Raw genomic sequence first — 15704 nt, forward strand, 5'->3', positions numbered from 1 at the left:
CCCCCACACACACCTACTTCACGCAGATGGCGTTTCAATAATGTTCTTCTGTTGGATACTCATTTTGTTGAATAATTCACACGGTTCATGCAGGAATTCTTTAATAATAACTTATCCTCTGTTTCACATTTTCACTTCATTTGGGACGCTTTTAAAGCCACTGCTAGAGGGTTTATAATAGAGTTTGTATCCCGGAAAAAGAAGATGGCACTTAAGGCTACTATTTCACTTCTAAAACAAATCAAGATCCTAGAACACGAATATTTTACTATAAATTGTGCCACTACACTGTCCACTCTCATTAATGCTAAAATGCAATATAATAAACTATCCTGGGACAATGCCTGCAACAATCTGCTTAAATTTAACGCAAAAATGTATGGTGGACGGAACAAAACGGGCAAATCTCTAGCTAATTATCTTAAAATTAAAAAACAAAAATCCAAGATTGCTGCTATCACGGATAGTAACGGAATTAGACACATTACTGACACTAACATTCTTGAATGTGTCACTAACTACTATTCCCCTCTTTATACCCCTGAATCTACTCCTTCCGCTGATCAAATTGACTCCTTCTTTCAATGTATTCCTAAATCCTCAGACAATCACACGGATCTCACATCCCTTGATGGTCCTATCTCAGAACAAGAAATCACACATGCCATAATCCAACTTCCTAAAGATAAAACACCCGGCCCAGATGGCTTCACGGTACGTTTTTTTCTTCATTTCAAACAATTCCTGGTCCCTCAGTTGCTGTCCCTCATAAATCATTTCTTAGCTTCTGGTTCTTCACAAGGTTCTTTCACTCAAGCTATGCTGTGTTTAATCCCTGAAAAGGATAAAGATCCCTCTTTATGTAAAAATTACCGACTCATCTCCTTAATCAATACGGATTGTAAGATATTTGCCAAATTATTAGCCCTCCGAATCAATTTGGTCATTCCAGATCTAATCAATATATACCAATCAGGATTTGTTAAAGAATGGTCCATCACAGATAATTCAAGGGCTCTCCTCAACATTATTCATTTGGCCTCCAAGGTGACTTCACCGATTGCTGCAATCGCGTTGGATGCTGAAAAAGCTTTCGACAGGGTAAACTGGGATTTCATTTTCGGTGCATTGAAATGGCATAGTTTTAGCCCCTCCATTCTCAGATACATCCAGCTGTTATACTCAGCACTTTCCACTTCCATCTGGAATTATGTGGATTGGCAACCGTTTACCTGTTGCAGGAATCCCTGCAACAGGTAAACGGTTGCCAATCCACATACTTTCCACTTCACAGAGGAACCAGACAAGGCTGCCCCTTATCCCCTTTTTTATTTATTTTGGCCCTAGAACCCTTTTTTGACATATTGCGCCGCTCTTCACTCTATACAGGTTTTCAATTTAAACACACAGAAATTAAGTTTACTGCTTATGCGGATGACATTTTATTATCTCTCTCCAATCTCACTACCTCCTTGCCAACATTTTTCTCTCTTTTAAAAGAGTATTCTCTAGTCTCTGGTTATAAACTTAATCTGTACAAATGCGAGGTTATGCCATTGAACAAGCACTGCTTTTCCCATATGTTTCAAGATATAGGTTTTAAATGGAACCCCAAGAATATTAAATGTCTAGGTGTCCTTTATAAAATTCACATCTCCTCACGCTCAGCAAGCACCACGCAGACTCTCTACTACTTTTATAATAGGCTTTTCCTCACCCCTACAGAACTTCATAGGTTTAAATTATTGGCTGATACAAAATTCTGGTCCTGTTTTCATACTTCTAGCGATTTGCTTCATATGTTCTTTTTTTGTCCTATGGTTAAGAGTTTCTGGTCACTTACCTGGAAGAAGTTAAATGAGATTCTATCCACCAGTGTTTCTTTTGAAATTGTACACGTTTTTCTGGGCAGCTCCTCCCCTATTTGGAACGCTCAGGGAAACATAGGTAAGTTTATTGACTTGTTTTTAGCTATTACTTTCTAGATTATCATCGCCAACTGGAAGGACACTTCTAAAATTTCATATCAAGCTTGGTGGAACCTACTATGCCATCGTCACAGATTAGATGTACATTTGCCACCTCTACATCCCTACTGATTAAAAAGGATGTTCTTTGGTCACCACTCACCCCATTTCTTTCCAGGTTCCTCGTCTAACTTACTTTTCATTTATTTTGTTAGGAACCGTTTCAACAACTTTAATAACATGCTGTTCATTTTCTTCCTTATTGTGAGTTTTTTCCATGATTTCTCAGCTGCAGATTATTACTTCCCTTTATTACTTCCCCTTATCCTTTTCTTCTCCCCTCTCTCTTACCCCTCCTTTTTCCTTCCCTTTTCCTCCCCACCTCCTTTTAAAATATTAAAATTGCATTTGTTCTAAGTATTAGTTTAGAAGGTTCTATCTGTTTATACATTATATACTTCTTCTATAGTCCTAATATGTTATTTCCATTTTTTGCTATGATACCATTTGACCTTAGTTGTCATATTCTATATTGTCATTTTACTTTGTATTTCATCTCAATAAAGCATTCTAAACTCAAAAAATAATTTATTGGCTGTGATAAATAGCACCAATTACAATTACTGCCCTCAAAATGGGGCATAACTTGGGGATTTAGATGCATATTGCACCATAATCCAGATGCCCCTTTATTTACCGCTTATTTTTTCCCTAGTAAATTTCGGCAACCTGACCTGCAAAATTTACCACTGTAAAAATCAAGGTGTGGTGCTCGCAACTTATTATTGCGTTATATTGCAATAAAGTGAGGCGACTGTAATCAGGGTAAGAAACTTGTGGAAGCCAGCGACAAGATACCAACGAAGGGTTAATCACATAAGAGAATGGTGGCTAGAAAATTACATCTACCAGAAGTGTTAAAGATAGATGGCATGGGAGTAAGAGGGTACACACCAAGTCTAACAAGGAAAGAGCAGTAGACTCAAAGTGAAAATAAAGGGCCTGAGAAGAGAATTTTACCTGCATGTAAACTGAGGAGGAAAAGTACTATATGAAGACAAAATAATAGGTACTGGCTGCAGATGAGATCTGAGAGTGGAAGGAAGGAGAAGGACCCAACAGCACATACGTTCAATAGAAGGCAAGCTGAGTATGACATCAGGAAGGGAATAGATGGAGGGAAGAGAAGAAAAGAATCTCAACTTTGGTGGGATTGAGATGGAGGGAAGAAAGAACAATAAGAAGAAATAGAGACATAAATCTGTAAGTCACTGGGGTTGAAGTGGCTGTCCAGATGAGGAGACGCAAGGGGGCGTAACTAGATAACAGAATAGGGGCAAGAACAGAGCCCTGCAGAACCCACAGCAGAGATATAAAGGGTTAGAATGCTGGAGCGTTCAACAAGGTAAGGTGAGAGCAAAGATACTGCAGACTTAGAGATGCCAAGAGAGCAGAGAACAGAAAGAAGTGCAGAGTGATATGCTAAGTCAAAAGCAGCATAGAGTGCAAGGAAAATAAGAAGGGAACACTGCAGTTTTGCAGAATATATGATGTGAAATTCAGGTTGTAGCGGCGAGAGAGGACATTATTGGTCAAGGTATTGGATGCGCGGGTTAAATTTAAAGATGCTCCAAGAGTTTAGATAGAAAGGGAATGCAACCATCAGGAGAAGGCATTGCGATGCCTGCTGCGCCCCATCTTGATCTCGCTATATGCGGATGATGTTACCCTATATGTTAAAGACCCGAAACATAACCTGAACCCGCTCTTGCGGGAGTTCGTTCATTTTGGTGGGCTGTCTGGCATACAGATCAACTGGGCGAAGTCTCAAATACTCCCGCTCACTCCAGCAGTTGTTCCCTTTGCGCTGGACTTCCCGCTGGAATGGTGCACTGACACTGTCCGATACCTTGGGGTGAATGTTGCTCTGGACCGAGAGGAAGTGATTCGTGATAACTATGGGCGCGCCATGGACACGCTCTCTGACACGATTACTAGATGGATAGCCATGCCTCTCTCAATCGCGGACAGGATCTCGTTGGTTAAGATGGTAGTATTACCTAAGTTCCTTTACTACTTCCTGAAAATACCCTACTTCCCGGGCCGACCTTTTTTCTCTGCGCTACAGACGGCACTTTTGCGCCTCCTATGGGGTGGCAAGCAGCCACGGATAAAATGGGAAACGTTGTCCAGTCCATATGCGGCGGGGGGACTCGAACTGCCTAACTTCGAATTATATTATATGTACGCCCAGGCGCACTATGCGCATTACTGGTTTAGGGGGCCGAAATACACGGCCCATATGGCTGTAGAGCACTGGCTGGCTGATCCCGTCCCGCTGGAGGGGGCGCTCCTGCAGCGCACATCGATGCGCATACGGGACCCCACAACCATGGACTGCACGGTGCGGGCTTGGGGGTGGATTGCACGCAAACTGCAGGCCCCAGTGATCTACTCCCCCGGATGCCGCTGGTGTATCACCCCCAGCTGTCCCTCCTCCGGGAGGGCATCTTCCACAAATTCCAAAAACGGTGGGGAATCAGCACGTGGGGAGACATCTACCCTAACGGGACATTTGCCACCCTTCAGCAGCTATGTCCGGAACATCCCCCTGATGCTATGGAAATATTTTTGTATGCACGCCTGCGGGAGGGAATGCGAGCCTGTACCCCGGGGTACCCGCGGGAACCGCCGGTGCTCCCCCAGATACATACACTCATGGGGGCACAGACTGCGTCCCACTTGGTCTCTACCCTTTATAAATCACTATACGCTGAAGTTGGCGCATCACAAAGTGCTGCCCGAGCTCGTTGGTCCCAGGACTTGGGACAGGAAATCTCGGACCGTGAGTGGCGCTACTGTTGTACGCAGATAGAGAAGGTGTCCGCTAGCAGCCGGCTGCGCATTACGCACTTTAAATATGTACAGAGATACTATTATACGCCTGCCCGTCTGAGACGGTTTGGGCTGCGGGCGGATGCCAGGTGTGATAGGTGCCGCGTGGACGAGGCCGACATGCTGCATTTGGCCTGGAGTTGCCCGGCCCTTCAGGATTATTGGGTGCAGGTATTTGATGCCGTCGGGAAGATGCTGGGTGACCCGCTGCCGCTGTCTCCACTGATGGGTGTACTGGGTTACACCGAGAAGCTCCCTGTGGCGCATAGGAGGTTTGCCTCTATCTGTTTCCTTCTTGCCAAATGGGGGGTGCCCTGCAGGTGGGGCAGAGGGAGGGCGCCGAAATTCAAAGATTGGATGAAGACAATGATTCTTTGGCAGGACCAGCTTGCCCTGTACTCTGATCTCCTGCCACCGGCATCCCGGCATCCCGGCCCCGGGACATATGGGGGCCCTTGAAGTCCTACTTGCTGTCGAACCCGCGGCTGCCGGGCGAGCCTGCCCCCCTTCCCCCTACAGCTAAGACTGGGCTTTAACACTCTAGACACTTAATGAGGCGATGCGGAGTGTTGACCTTCTTGATTACTCTTACCGTGAGGCTAGCGAGGCAGGGTTTATTTAGGTTGTTTTGTTCAGTTGTTAATGCTGCAGACCCTTTGGGCTATCATATTGCATATTTGTGATTACCGTGACGCGGCCGGCCCTTATTGGGTTGTAGGCGAATCGCTGTGTACACCACTGCCTTTCATTTCTTATAACATGCTGCCGGCCACTCGTGGTTGTAGGCATTATACTGTGTACTGCTATCATATGCTGAATAAAGGTTTTTTTGAAACTTAAAAAACAAAAACAAAAAACAAAGAAAGGGAATACAAGAAACCAAAATGAAGTATGTTTGGAATAACTCAGGAAGTTTCCTGGTGTACACATTTATAAGAGGATACCTGGTAAAGAAATGGAGAAGGAAGAGGATTAATTGGGAGGATTGTGTGATCTGAAGGAAAAGTGTGAAATCAATCAATCAATCATGTCATTTGTAAAGCGCACTACATACCCGTAAGGGTTTCAAGGCACTGGGGGTGGGGGGGCGGGGTGGTTCTGCTTCTACTGGTCAAAGAGCCAGGTCTTGAGTTGTCTCCTGAAGGTCAGCAGGTCTTCGGTTTGTCATAGGTGGAGGGGGAGGGGGTTCCAGGTCCTGGCGGCGCGGTGGGAGAAGGACCTGCCTCCGGAGGTTGTTCAACGGATGCGCAGGACCGTGGCCAGGGCGTGGTCAGCAGAGCGGAGTTTCCTGTTGGGTACGTAGAAGCAGAGTCGATTGTTGAGATAGGCTGGTCCGGTCTTGTGGAGTGCCTTGTGTGCGTGGATCACGAACTTGAAGGAGATTCTCCTGTCAACGGGGAGCCAGTGCAGGTTCCTCAGGTGGGGGGTAATGTGGTCGCGGCGCGGGACGTCGAGGATCAGGCGTGCAGAGGCGTTCTGGATTCTCTGTAGTCTGTTGATGAGCTTGGACGAGGCTCCGGCATAGAGGGTGTTTCCGTAGTCGAGTATGCTGCGGACTATGGCCTGGGTGACTGTTTTCCTCGTGTTTGTCGGGATCCATCTGTAGTTCTTTCTGAGCATGCGGAGGGTGTTGAAGCAGGTGGAGGAGACTGCGTTGACTTGTTTGGTCATGGTGAGTTTTGAGTCTAGGATGATTCCCAGGTTGCGTACGTGGTCGGTGGGTGCCGGGGGGTCCCCAGTTCTGCGGGCCACCATAAGTCGTACCATGCTGAGGGGTTGGACCCGAGGATGAGGATATCCGTCTTGTCGGCTTTCCTTCATCCAGTCGGCGATTGCCTTCATCCCTGGTGGAGGTTGGATTTGGCGGTGAGAGGGTCCTTGGTGAGGGAGAGGATCAGCTGCGTGTCGTCGGCATAGGAGATTATGTTGAGGTCGTACTGTCGGGCGATGCGTGCTAGTGGTGCCATGTAGACGTTGAACAGCGTCGCGCTGAGGGAGGATCCTTGAGGGACGCCGCAGATGATCTCGGAGGCCTCGGACCGGAACGGGGGGAGGCGGACTCTCTGAGTTCTGCCAGAGAGGAATGAGTTGGTCCAGTCCAAGGTCTTCTCCCAGATCCCTGCCTCTTGGAGTCGCGTGCGTAGTGTGCGGTGGCAGACGGTGTCGAAGGCGGCAGAGAGATCCAGGAGGATGAGGGCCGCGGTCTCGCCGTTGTCTAGAAGGATCCTGATGTCGTCTGTGGCGGCGATGAGGGCGGTTTCGGTGCTGTGGTTGCTGCAGAATCCTGATTGGGACGGGTCCAGGATGTTGTTGTTTTCGAGGTGACGGGTGAGCTGGGTGTCAACTATCTTCTCGATGACCTTTGCTGGGAACGGAAGCAGGGAGATGGGTCAGAAGTTCTTGAGGTCGCTCGGATCCGCCTTCGGTTTCTTCAGGAAGGCGTTGATCTCTGCGTGCTTCCAGTTCTCAGGGAAGGTGGTGGTCTCGAAGGAGAGGTTGATGATGTTGCACAGGTGGGGTGCGATGGAGTTGCTGGCTTTGATGAAGATGTGGTGCGGGAGAGGGTCGGACGGGGATCCGGAGTGGATTGTGCCCATGGTCTTGATTGTGTCCTCGATGCTCACGTTGGCCCAGGTTGTAAGGGTGTCATGGGCAGTGGGGTGCGGTGGGTCCGGTGCGGCGAGGTCTGCAGGGGTCGCCCGGGGTTTGAAACTGTCATGGATGTCGGTGATTTTCCGGTGAAAGAAGGTGGCGAGGGAGTCGCACAGGGCTTGCGATGGTGGGATGTCGTTGGCACTGGAGCTGGGTTTGGAGAGTTCCTTAACGCTGGTGAAGAGCTCCTTACTGTTGTGTGCATTGTTGTCAAGGCGGTCTGTGAAGGAGGTCCTTTTGGCGGTCCTGATGAGGTGGTGGTGGTTGCGGATGGCGTCTTTGTGGGTTGCGCGGCTGTCTGGTGTCTTGTCGCTGTGCCATTTGTTCTCCAATTTCCGGCAGGTGCGTTTTGAGTCGAGGAGTTCCGGGGTGAACCAGCTGACTCTTTTGCTGGTGTCTCTGTTGGTGGGTTTTTTCAGCAGGGCTAGGTTGTTGGCGCAGTTGTTCATCCAGCGTTCGAGGGTGAGTGCACCCTCATCGGGGTTGGTGGGGTTAGTCGGAGGGTTGAGTGGGAGGCTTGTCTGCAGTTGTTCTTCAGTGACTTTGCCCCAGCAGCGGCGGGGGGTCTGTGGGGTGCGGTGGTGTGTGAGGGGTTTTCAGAAGGAGAAGTGGATGCAGTGGTGGTCTGTCCAGGTGAGTTTGGAAGCATGGCTGAAGGTGACGTGGAGGTTTGAGGAGAAGATGGCATCTAGCGTGTGGCCAGCGATGTGGGTTGGCGTTGTGACGAGCTGTTTCAGTCCGAGGTTGGCGAGGTTGACAATCAGGGTGGAGGAGTTGTTGTTGTTGTTGTTCTCCAGGTGATAGTTCAGGTCTCCGAGGAGGATGTAGTTGGTGGAGGTAAGCGCGTGTGTGCTGATGAGGTCGGCGATGGAGTCGCAGAATTGAGGCCAGGGTCCTGGCGGTCTGTAGACGAGGGTGCCTCTTAGGGTGGTCTTGGGGTCCGTGTGGATCTGGAAGTGCATGTGTACGGCAGTGCTGAGGGTGTCGTTGGTGTTTGTTGAGACCCTGATGGTGTTTTTGTGGACGATGGCGATTCCTCCTCCGGCCCTGTTGGTGCGGTCTCTGCGGGTGATCTTGTACCCATCTGGGATGGCTATGGCGATGTTTGGCGAGGAGGCTTCGTTCATCCAGGTCTCGGTCAGGAAGGCGACATCCGGTGATGCGGTATCGAGTAGGTCCCAGAGTTCGACGTCGTGTTTGTGTGCGGAACGGGTGTTGATCAGGATGCATCTAAGCTGGTTGGGTTCCGTCGAGGCAGGAGAAGCTGCAGTTCCGGCAGGTGAAGGGACCGTGGGTGCGCTTCGGGGCGGCCTTGCAGCAGGTGTGAGTCTTTCCTGGGTTGAGAGCAACGAGGGTGGAGGCGGCGGTCCTCGTGGCTGGTGCGGGGGCTAGGGGTTCTGGCGCTGGGCGTGGTCCAGGCGCGGACGGGCACAGACGGGCTTGCCTTAGGCGCGCCTTCGGCCGCGCAGCAGCCGCCATATATGGGGAGGTGGGGAGGGAGGAGCAGCTGGGAGGCGGGAGGCAAGGGACGGGTGGAGCGAATGGGCGCGGAGGGGGCTGGGCCGCAGGGGAGGCAGCGGCGGGGACGGGGGAAAGGAGACCGGCGCGGGGCACGGACTCGAGAAGGGGGCACAGAAGTCTAAAAAAGCACAAGGGGTACAAAATCAAAGGGGCACAGAAGTCAGTGGTACAGAATATAAGGGGGCACAGAGGTTGGTGAGGGGTACAGAAATCAGAAGGGGGCACGGAAGCAAAGCGGCGAGAGGGGGGGGCACAGAAGAGGAGCGGGCAGACAGTTACAGGCACACAAGCAACAGACAACAAGCGGAAACAAACCTATGGCCACCACTGACCACCAGGGATGAGGCGCAGGTGGAAGCCTGTGGGTGGAGGAGGGCCTCGATTATACCGGCGGCAGCAGAGACAGCGGGGGTGCAGGCGGAGCTGCAGTGGGGGGGGAGCGACCTACCAGGGAAGGTCAAGGAAGTTCAAGGAAGATCAGGATCAGAGATGTGCGGCAGGCTGTGTCACCCTCCCCAAGCCTGAAGAAGGCCTGTTGTATTGCCCCTCTACCTTGGTCCTTGTTGTACAGCTCTTTATCTGAGGCAGCCCAATCGGCTTCTGGAACAGTTTGACCCTTGTGTCTAGGACATAAGGTTCCAGAAATTAGATGATTGGGTTTAAAAGAGTGGAAGGACGTAAACCTGGAGCAGTGGTCTCATGAGTGCTCCCATCATTAAAAAATTCTGCTGATGGCCACCCTTTAATGAAATATCAGCTTGTAGAGTTAAGTATCCTTTCAGAAGCCTACTTTGGATGCTAAGTCTGTTTCCAGCACCAGTCGTTCCCCACTGAATTTTAAACCTTTTGAGGTATAACTGGCCCTCAAGAACTGAGTCCGGAGCCACGTACAACACTTACCAGCTGTCCAGTGGACATACAGATTAGATATTGCAAGGCTGATTTTGGGCCCCATTTATTTGTTAACCTGAAATGATTAATCCTGTGGTTTGGGAATGTTAGTTCACTTTTTATGGTGAATGGAGTTTTGGAGACGCTTGGCAAAATGTCAGTCAACTGGACTCAAACTCAAAGAACTCCCCTAATTTGAACCCAGGTGAGATGAACAAAGTAGTAAAAAGAGCAAACACAGTACAGCGCCCTTGATCCATCTGTAACATTAAGTCAGACACTTACTAGCATTGAGAAACATTGACCAAAGCTTTCCAATACTGTGTATAGATGTGAATCTTATTCTGATTGGACCATCTTAGTGGGCACGTTCGATAAAACTGTTTGGGGCCCAACTTCAACCCCAGGTTTTAGGAATTTCTGATTATTTTAGGTTGTTCTGGTGGCATGCCAAAATATAGAGGACAGAAACATTGCCCTACAAAAATATTGTGGCCTAAATGTTGGGAGCCAAGTATAGATTTACTGTTTTAACTCTGTGTACCTTGAAGATAGGTATATTTTGGCAATGTATATAGAAGTCGAGTTACTTAAGTATTCTAATTATGGTCACAATCATTTGGTAGTCAGTATTTTGTCCACAATTGTTTGGTAGGATGATAGTCCATAATAATAATGTTGGGCTTCATGTTTTTCTGCCTCACTTTAGCTATGATTAAAGAAAGACATGCTCTAGACGGACTATCTGACTGCCAGCACTTCTAATGTGCATGCCATCTCTGATCTAGGGTTCCTTGTGTGGTGCTCAACACCACAGGGTGTACAGTACCACTAGCCTTCCCAATCCCCAAGACACTAGACTTCCTAATCCTATCTAGAGACTAGCCTTCCTAAACCCCAAGACACTAGCCTTCCTAATTCCCTAGGCACTAGCCTTCCTAATCCTTGTGGACACTAGCCTTCCGAATCCCCTAGACACTACCCTTCCGAATCCCCTAGACACTACCCTTCCGAATCCCCTAGTCATTAGCCTTCCTAACCCCCTAGGTACTAGCCTTCCTAATCCACCTAGACACTAGCCTTCCTAATCCACCTAGACACTAAATTTCCTACTCCACCTAGAAACTAGCCTTCCTAATCCACCTAGACACTAGCAATCCTAATCCCCTAGGCACTAGCCTTCCTAATCCACCTAGACACTAGCCTTCCTAATCCCCTAGACACTAGCCATCGTAATCCCCTAGGCACTAGCCTTCCTAATCCCCTAGACACTAGCCTTCCTAATCCACCTAGACACTAGCTTTCCTAATCCACCTAGACACTAGCCATCCTAATCCCCTAGGCACTAGCCGTCCTAATCCCCTAGGCACTAGCCTTCCTAATCCACCTAGACGCTAGCCTTCCTAATCTCCTGGACACTAGCCTTCCTAATCCCCTAGTGCTCAGAATACGCTGCCTGCTTAAACACCAGGAGCCAGCCCTAAAGCATTAGGGGGGAAAAGGAGCATGGGTAAACTACCAAGAATAAGAGAGAGAAAGAGAGAGATGAGGAGAGATTGCTTCTTCGCGAGCAAACAACAGCAAGTGTTTCACTGGTAAACAAAACAAGATCCCTGTCAAACCTGAAGTGCGCCTCTTGTTCCTCAGCAGAAGTCACAGCAGCAAACGAGAAGTCAACTAAGCACTGACCTCAGGAAACACACGACCGACAGCAAACTGACCACAAAAGGTAGCTAGCACCAGGGTCTTCCACCAAATGGACAGAGTCCTGAAGGGGGGGTGGAGGTGGAAGGGGATTGTGAAGTAATTACCAGAAGTAGCAACTGACAGCTGAAATGTGGTTTGGCTGGTTCGAGACCCACATCACTTAGATGTGCCATGACCTCTCCAGAGTGAACTTCAGATCTGGAGGATAAACACTGTGTTCCAGCCGCTAAGGGCCAGGAACTCATATTCATGAACTGAATAGTTTGGTACAAACAAGCACATGAGGTTCTAGCCTTAACTGCTCTGCTTACCAAATGTACCTTCAGCAGTAAAATGCATCAAGAATTTAGGACTCGATTATGAATTTGGCAGTCCATCGGAACGCCGAAACCATGGTGGAGGTGCAGTGGTGGTCGGAGAGACCACTGCCAGCGGTCTCATGGCGGTGTTCAAGCCATGAAACTGCTGGCAGTGAGGAAACTAAGGTGTTGCCTCTGGCCATGGGGATGCATGCAAGGGGGCACATGGTGTGCCCCCCTTTCTACATGCAGATGTCACGTCCCTGGAGGCTGCAAGGTGTGCGTGGTGTATGATTGGCGGTCTAGCTCTCCTGTGTGTGCAGTACCTCAGGTCACCTCTGGAGCACTTCCGGGGAACGTCCTTAATAGACCCACAACGCCCACACACGAATGCTTCTGATACAGTGCGGACGCTTCCTGGCGGTGCCGACGGAAACGCCAGCAGCTCCAGGCACAGGCTCCTCTGACCTCCGTATCGGCGCCGGAGCGCTGCTTTTGCCGCCAAGAGCCGAGTGTGGGCACACTCGCTTTCCCGTTCCGATCACGGTGAGCGCCGACGCGTCACCGCTTGCCTTCTCTTCTCCTTAATCCCGGTGAGCGCTGGGCGCATCAACATTTGCCTTCCACTGCCTGAGTCAGTACCAGAGCACTGACACAGCTGCCAAGAGCCGAGTGCGGGCGCACTCAACCCTCCTCTGTCAAGCCACGCTGAGCTCTGAGCTCATCACCACACGTTAATCACCTTGTCAGCGCCGGAGCGCTATAAAACTAAACGCAGGGAGACCAGTGCGGGCGCACTCGCTCTCCCCTTTCCTTCACGGTGAGCGCTGGGGCGCGTCACCATTTGTGCCCTTTGATTACTTTCTTTTGTTGTTTAAGGCAAGCACTGGAGTGCATTGCCACCTTTCTTTGCCCGTATTACAGTGAGCACCGGAGTGTGTCACCACATCCCCTTTCCTTTGTACTTGGCAAGCACAGGAGTGCATTGCCACCTTTTCTTTTTGCCACACCACGGTAGCGCAAGGGCGCCTGATACCGTAACATTCATTTCGTGGGATTCTCTTGTGTCTTTGGGAATCGTGTTGACTGGCAAAGGAGCACCTTGCTGGATTCTTCCGCTTCCTTGTTGGTCGGCACTCCTGCCAGAGGTACCTGGATTGCACACGCCCTCTTCAGGTGACTATTCTCTCCCTTCTGTCCTTCCTTTTGTGTCTGTGGGTGTGTGTATGTTTACTGTTAGCGGCAGGAAGTAACAGCTTGGTGGTTGTTTTTTAGGACACAGATCAGGAGGATCAACGCCTTCCACTAGGGGTCCTTCAACATCGTATCGCACCTTAAGGCACGTTTACTAGAGGATTCCTTCCCCCAGTCTTCACCATGCCCCGGTCTGGTACTAATTGAGGTAGGACATGGAGCAGGTGAGGACGGGTGTCATCCCTGCGAGACTACTCTACAGGCAGACGGTAAGGCTTGTGGGGTCCCTGACAGCAGATCCAGTTCCTGCACGGCATGACTTAACAGTCCATACCATGCAGGAACTTGCTTTGGTGTTCCCATTGCTGTGCCTTTTTTAAATGCACCACCGTGGGAACGCCAAAGGACCGCCCGCCAGACAACGGGAACTGTCATAATCTGGCGGGTGGCCAGCGGTCAAGTTTGGCAGTGCGAATGTGGGGCTGTGGCATGCCGCCCTAGCTCCTGCACCGCCAAACTCAAATTCAGGCATTAGTCTATTGCAGTGGTAAATTACACCAGCCGTTCACTGTCCCACAAGAGCACCAAAAAACAGTGTTCCCATGGTGATCAGTACAATAAGTTACCTTGTTCACCAGTACTGCCACCTTGGCGTTGCGCTTGTTCTGCAGGTGTCGCTTGGTCACATACACCGCTGCTCTGGTCTTCCCGGATCCCGTTGGGAGCCAAATTATGATGTTTTTCCCCTCAAGCGCCGGCTGGATCACCTCCCATTGGTAATCGTACAGATCCATCGTTACCAGAGACTGAAAAAGGTTTACAAAAATAAATGTATCACAGATACCCTTATTATTATAATTTGTTTGAATAAAAAAAATAATTGGATTCTGTAATCACACCCCCTAAACAGCAGCACAATCCCAAGTGATCAACAATTTACATTACCTGATTTCTGTAGTTATTTATATATGGGCAATGTTCGGAAAACATTTACCATTTGGATTTTTTGTTCTAGGTGAAATTCTTTTTATTTCTTAAAATAAAGAGGACCACTTCTTATTGATGAATTGATTGGAAATGTGTTAAGCACTCAAAGGGTGCCCTGGCAGTGAACAGGAAGCTTAGAGAAGAATTGGGCCTTCCGTCATTTCCGGAGGTTCAGAATGGAGGCGGCTGATCGAATGTCAGCATGGAGGGCCTTTGAGGCTTTGCTGGGGACCACCGGGAAGACTCAAGCTCACATCTGAGTTTTAGTAAAATAAGGATCGGGCAAGAGATTGCTGGAACTGGAGATGAGAGATCTAGGAGGGAAATAGCTTGTGAAACAAGACTTGACATATTTAACAAAAAATTCCACACCTCTTATCAAAACGTGGTGGTCTTAAAAAAAAAACATAGCGCTCATGGACCGTTGTCTTAAGGGCTGTGCTCCGGCTCAAGAAGACATTCGTTTTGGTTAAGAAAGCCCTTAATCCCCTAAAGAATATTTTTGTTTTCTTTAAAGATAAAAATGAACGCAAGGAGAGACGATGTTGATGTCTTTAGACAATCTTTTAAAATCCAGTGGGTTTGGGATCTTTAATTCAAAATTAGGCGTAGTTAACGACCACTGACACATTAGATTACATTTTAAATTTTAGGTTTGTTACCTTATCACTAGTAAAAATGCAAATGCCAAGTCCTGTATATGATGAGGTAGATATAAGACTTCATGCATAAAAACGTGTATGTTACCTGCTGAACACAACAGGTTCTATATTGTTAAGTGTTATTTTCTAAAAAAAATGTTTTTTGCATATTATGTGCCTTACCCTGTTGAGAAGGGGTCTTGGTACCTATCCATGTGTATACAGGCAAGGGGCCATATTGAAACATGCGTGGTACCAACACACAAGTATATGCATCACGTGGCTTTTTACAAGCCTTCCGTAACTCCTGGTAGAGTTCACGAGTACTGGTGACAGGGCCGGACTGGCTGTACCGGGCATAGGGTGTTTTCCCCGGAGGCTGGAAGGGTGGGGAGTGGTTTGCAGCATTGGGGGCGGGTTTTGTCACTGGGGGCCGCTTTTGCAGCGGTCCTGCAAATATCAGCCCCCAGAAATCAAAAGCAGCAAGCAAGCGTTTTCAGCCTCTAGGCAGCCAGGCAGTACTTCTCCGGGGGCTGGTCCAAGAAAATTGCCAGTGCTGCTATGGGCTCCCAGTCCGGCCTGAATAGTTGCCACATGAGGCGCCGTGGCCTTAAACCACAAATATCCGAGTGTCTTGGTACTGGGCATATTTAGACATAGTCCCTTGCCTGTGCGCACATGGACAAGTATCAAGGACCCTCAACAACATTTGAAGAGCATTGTCACATTTAAAGACCATCATCACATTTAAAGATCCTTCTCACATTTAAAGACCAGCCTCACATTTAAAGATCACTTCTCACATTTATTGACCACTCTCACATTTAAAGAGCATCCTCACATTTAAAGACCAGCCTCACATTTAAAGATCACTTCTCACATTTATTGACCACTCTCACATTTAAAGACCCTCATCACATTTAAAGACCAGCCTCACATATAAAGACCAT

The 15704-nt window shown here is 48.7% G+C and overlaps 1 protein-coding gene and 1 long non-coding RNA gene across 10 annotated transcripts in view; one reads left to right on the forward strand and one right to left on the reverse strand.

The window, feature by feature from the left end:
• The window catches only part of LOC146799805 (ATP-dependent RNA helicase DHX58-like), a 221286-nt gene that overhangs the window by 204516 nt on the left and 1066 nt on the right, over positions 1–15704 (reverse strand). For all 9 annotated transcript variants that reach the window (XM_085627492.1, XM_085627493.1, XM_085627489.1 and 6 more), the window contains exon 2: positions 13753–13932. In XM_085627492.1, coding sequence (XP_085483618.1) covers positions 13753–13920 — 168 coding nt within the window. In that variant the 5' untranslated portion in view covers positions 13921–13932. The remainder of the gene's footprint in view (positions 1–13752; positions 13933–15704) is intronic.
• Positions 12323–15704, forward strand: part of LOC146799806 (uncharacterized) — a 56355-nt gene continuing 52973 nt past the window's right edge. Inside the window, exons 1-2 of the long non-coding RNA XR_014968972.1 lie at positions 12323–13108; positions 13208–13334. This is a non-coding gene — a long non-coding RNA (uncharacterized LOC146799806). The remainder of the gene's footprint in view (positions 13109–13207; positions 13335–15704) is intronic.

This window comes from Triturus cristatus, chromosome 9, assembly GCF_964204655.1.
Source record: "Triturus cristatus chromosome 9, aTriCri1.1, whole genome shotgun sequence".
In the NCBI taxonomy this organism is placed as follows: Eukaryota; Metazoa; Chordata; class Amphibia; order Caudata; family Salamandridae; genus Triturus; species Triturus cristatus.